The following is a 4,141-nucleotide window of genomic DNA, read 5'->3' on the forward strand; positions in this document are numbered from 1 at the left end:
ATTTACAAATGTGCCCATTACTTTGAAGATCTATTTATTTTTTCAGCTTTTCATTGGTGTAAACCAAAATTATAAATATTGTACACTAAATTTTTTTTCGGTGCAAAATTATACAAAAACATTATTTTACTTCTCTTTTGTGTCTTTTTCTCTTTATATTCTTCTCTGAGAGTTTATGGTAAGCTTTTTCTTTAAATTCTCACTAAATAAAATTTTTTTCTTTAATATCAAAAGGATTCTCTAATGTTGAGCACTGCAGATATCAAATGAAAATTTTAATAAAAACTCAATAAAAAATTTTAAAGGATATTTGAAGGTAAATAAAGAATATTTTTTAAAAAATAATACCAATAAATAATAATTTCAATAGAAAATTAGTGAATTATTTTTAAGTATAAGTTTTTAGAACATTTAAAGTTTAAAAATTGTAAAGAAAATCTAATTGTGTAGATGAAGTGGTCAAAATTCATAGAAGGATAATCCTTTTGTTATAGATACTTTTATTTAAAAGATATATATATATATAATATTATGCTTTTATGTCTGTGAATACATAATTTATACATATATATGATGTGTACATAATAAAAAACTATATTTACTAACTTCGTTAATAATAAATTATTTTCGTTTTAATTCGAAGGTTAATAAAATTAAAGATTAAAAAAACACAGAAAAATGGCATGTCCTTTTTTTCGTCGCCAACAATCACAAACATCAACGGGAACAACTGATACTACAACTGGTTTATGGACTGGAGAAGATGATTTATCAGAGAGACCTGATGATGCATTAACTTTGACACATTTACAAATGGCAATACAATTATTAACTGAACCTTCTGTAAGTTTTTATTCTTATGCTATGTTCAAATTGAATATTTTCGATTATCAGTAAGGTTATTGTATATTTAATTATATTTTATGTTCTAAAAGAATGACGACCTAAATACTGCAGTATCAGCATTGGTTAACAAATATTCGACAAAATGGCCGAATCTTATATTCCTGTAGGTTGAAGAAAACTCTTTTTTACCATAAACTAAAGTTTCTAACTAAAATTTTTTATATTTATAGAAAAGTTAGTCCGGAAACACTTAAAACCTATCCAAACTATGATTATTTATCTGATATTCAAGACACTTTACTCGATATGGATGAAGACAGTGCAAGTGAAATTTTAGTTTTACTTGGCGAAGAATTAATAACATCTTGTTGTAATGGTATCATTGAGAGAGCATTTCGTTGTCTTGGAACTGATTTACAGGAATTTTTGGGATCATTAGATGGAGTTTATGATGTCTTAAAATTACAGGAGGTTACAAATAATTTTGTCTTTCAAATAAATAATTAAAATTTTATTTGATAATATTTTTTAGGAAGACGTAACTGATACTGGTTTTGTTTGTGCCGGTGACGGTGAATTGATTTTCACTTCAGAACGTCCTGTCATTGCATGGCTTCTCTTGGGATCATTAAAAGCTTTAACACGTATATTATACGGCATTAATGTTCATATTAAAATTGAACCTGTTGAAAATGATCCAAGACGATATCGTTATTTATTTCATTCAGCTGATGAACAACATGAGGCAGATGATGAACCAAAACTACAAAAAACTTCATCAACAAATGCTGATTTAAAAATTAATATGGCCACTTTTTGTAAACAATTTCCATGGCATTTCATTATGAATGAAAAATTGGAATTTGTACAGTTAGGTCGAGGTTTCAATAAATTATATAAATCATATTTCAGTACATATGGAAAATTGGCCACAACATACTTAAATTTTAAACGTCCAAAAAGTTTATCACTTAAATTTCGTGACATTGCTCGCAGAACTTATACTCCATTTTTAATTGCGCTTAAAAGTCCTCCAGATGTTACAGATTTTCCATCACAAGGATTAGAAATTAAAGGCCAAATGGTTTTCTGTCCAGAATCTAATTCACTTTTATTTATGGGTTCACCATTTTTGGATGGTTTGGACGGATTAACTGATAATGGTCTTTTTATTTCTGATATTCCTTTGCATGATGCAACAAGAGAAGTTATTTTGGTGGGGGAACAAGCCCGTGCACAAGATGGCTTGAGACGCCGTATGGATAAGCTTAAGAGCTCAATTGAGGAGGCAAACACTGCTGTCACAAAAGAAAGAAAGAAAAATGTCAGTTTATTACACATGATTTTCCCAGCAGAAATTGCTGAGCGTTTATGGTTAGGTGCTAATATTGATGCAAAAACTTACCCAGATGTTACTTGCTTATTTAGTGATATAGTTGGGTTTACAAGTATTTGCTCAAAGGCTACTCCATTTATGGTCATTAACATGCTTGAAAGTTTATATAAAGTATTTGATGAATTTTGTGGTATTTTTGATGTATATAAAGTCGAAACTATCGGTGATGCTTATTGTGTCGCTAGTGGATTACATCGTGCGAGTAAATATGACGCTCATAAAGTAGCATGGATGGCATTAAAAATGATTCAAGCCTGTTCAAATCACAATACACCAGATGGTGAACATATAAAAATGAGAATTGGTTTGCATACTGGAACAGTTCTAGCTGGAGTAGTTGGGAGAAAAATGCCACGTTATTGCCTATTTGGGCATAATGTAACAATTGCCAATAAATTCGAATCTGGTAGTGAAGCGTGCCGTATTAATGTTAGCCCAACTACCAAAGCGTATGTACAACTACTAAAGTTTAAATATATTAGAGAATTTTCGAAAGTATTTATAATTTGATTTTTCTTTTTTAGATGGCTTACAAAACATGAAGGTTTCAATTTCGAATTAATTCCTCGCGAACCAGAATGTTTACCAAAAGAATATCCAAACAAGGGTGAAGGTGATACTTGTTATTTCTTAGAGACATATCGTCATGGTACAGTAAATCAAAACGCATCATTGGATGAGCATATTGAAGAAGCGCTCAAAGCAATTATTTAAATTGCTGTAAATGGATAAATAAAAGCCGCTTTTAAGGGACCGTTTATGAATATTAATTGCTTTAAATTGTGTTTAAAGTTTGAAAATTACTATATATACATTGATGTTATTTAAATAGAGATTTCCTTACGAAAAAACTATACAAAATTTATACACAATATTCTTATTAAATTCTAAAAAATAGATTATCAATGTAAGTGTAAAAAATATTAAATTAAAAAATGTTTGAATAAGAATTATTATATCGAATGTTAAACCTATAACTTGTATTTGAAGAGAGTCTTCGCGCTCTTTAATTTAATGAGAAATTTATTTATGTAATGTTATTTGAAACTATGCTAATGAAATATTAAAATTTCAGTTGAAAATAAAAAATTATGTGTGTATAACTGTGCATGCAAGAACTTTTGTTTTATAAAAAATTGCATAAGTTTAGGATAAACTCACGTATGGGAGCCACATAAAACAATATTCAAGAATTTCAGATAAATTGTGAATAGGTACTTAATAATTCTTTGTTTGCTTTATTTCTTTTTACTAAAGTTTAATGCAATAGAAACAAAAATTGTAAAATATTCTGGAAAACAGAATATTTAATTAAATTCAAAATGTTTTTTTTCTTGTTCTCGAACTAAATTATTCCCTTAAGGATACAAGTACATTATTATGAAGGTCACTTTGAACAATACACAATAAAATTTTCGTAACGATTTTTCATAATATTAAAATATGTATTATTGTGGTTGTTATACAAATATGAGCGCTTTTACTATATGGCTCTATAAAATTATTAGTTAATTAGTTAAAAAATTAAAACATATGCCAATAATTGAAGGTCATGATATATAAATACTATATACACTTTTAATTATTTATGAATTAAGAATTCCCAAAAGGCATGAAAGTAGATTTTTTTATGAAGACAAATTATTAATGCTTTTAATTCCAATTCCCTGACTCAAAAACATTTCTTTTATTTTATATTATGATTAATTTTTACAATTTAAATAAAATTTGTAATGACTTTCAAAAAAAATAAAAAAATGAATATTTTCGTACTAAATATTTAGAAAAACAAAGTCCTAGCTATCATATCTATAAGAAAAATTGAAAATTTATAATATTAAATAGTTTTAAACCGTGCTAAATATTTTGGATAAAATATTTTTTATACATACATACAAG

At 27.2% G+C, this 4,141-nt stretch overlaps 1 protein-coding gene across 1 annotated transcript; it reads left to right on the forward strand.

Annotated features, from left to right (window-relative positions):
• The first annotated feature begins 233 nt into the window (after positions 1-233).
• LOC129614495 (head-specific guanylate cyclase) lies at positions 234-3,085 on the forward strand. The gene is made up of 6 exons (XM_055529123.1): positions 234-316; positions 644-843; positions 936-1,009; positions 1,077-1,317; positions 1,379-2,691; positions 2,767-3,085. Exons 2-6 carry the CDS (start codon positions 679-681, stop codon positions 2,954-2,956), a joined length of 1,983 nt encoding a protein of 660 aa, XP_055385098.1. The 5' UTR covers positions 234-316; positions 644-678; the 3' UTR covers positions 2,957-3,085.
• Positions 3,086-4,141: the final 1,056 nt, after the last annotated feature.

This window comes from Condylostylus longicornis, unplaced genomic scaffold (assembly GCF_029603195.1).
Source record: "Condylostylus longicornis isolate FDR11 unplaced genomic scaffold, ASM2960319v2 ptg000110l, whole genome shotgun sequence".
Taxonomy (NCBI): domain Eukaryota; kingdom Metazoa; phylum Arthropoda; class Insecta; order Diptera; family Dolichopodidae; genus Condylostylus; species Condylostylus longicornis.

Excerpts from the sequence above, each read along its gene's own strand:
- LOC129614495 (XM_055529123.1), top strand. The coding sequence starts at position 679 with ATGGCATGTCCTTTTTTTCGTCGCCAACAATCACAAACATCAACGGGA. Across the intron at positions 844-935 it reads AATTATTAACTGAACCTTCT|AATGACGACCTAAATACTGC; the intron begins GTAAGTTTTTAT and ends ATGTTCTAAAAG. Across the intron at positions 1,010-1,076 it reads TGGCCGAATCTTATATTCCT|AAAAGTTAGTCCGGAAACAC; the intron begins GTAGGTTGAAGA and ends TTATATTTATAG.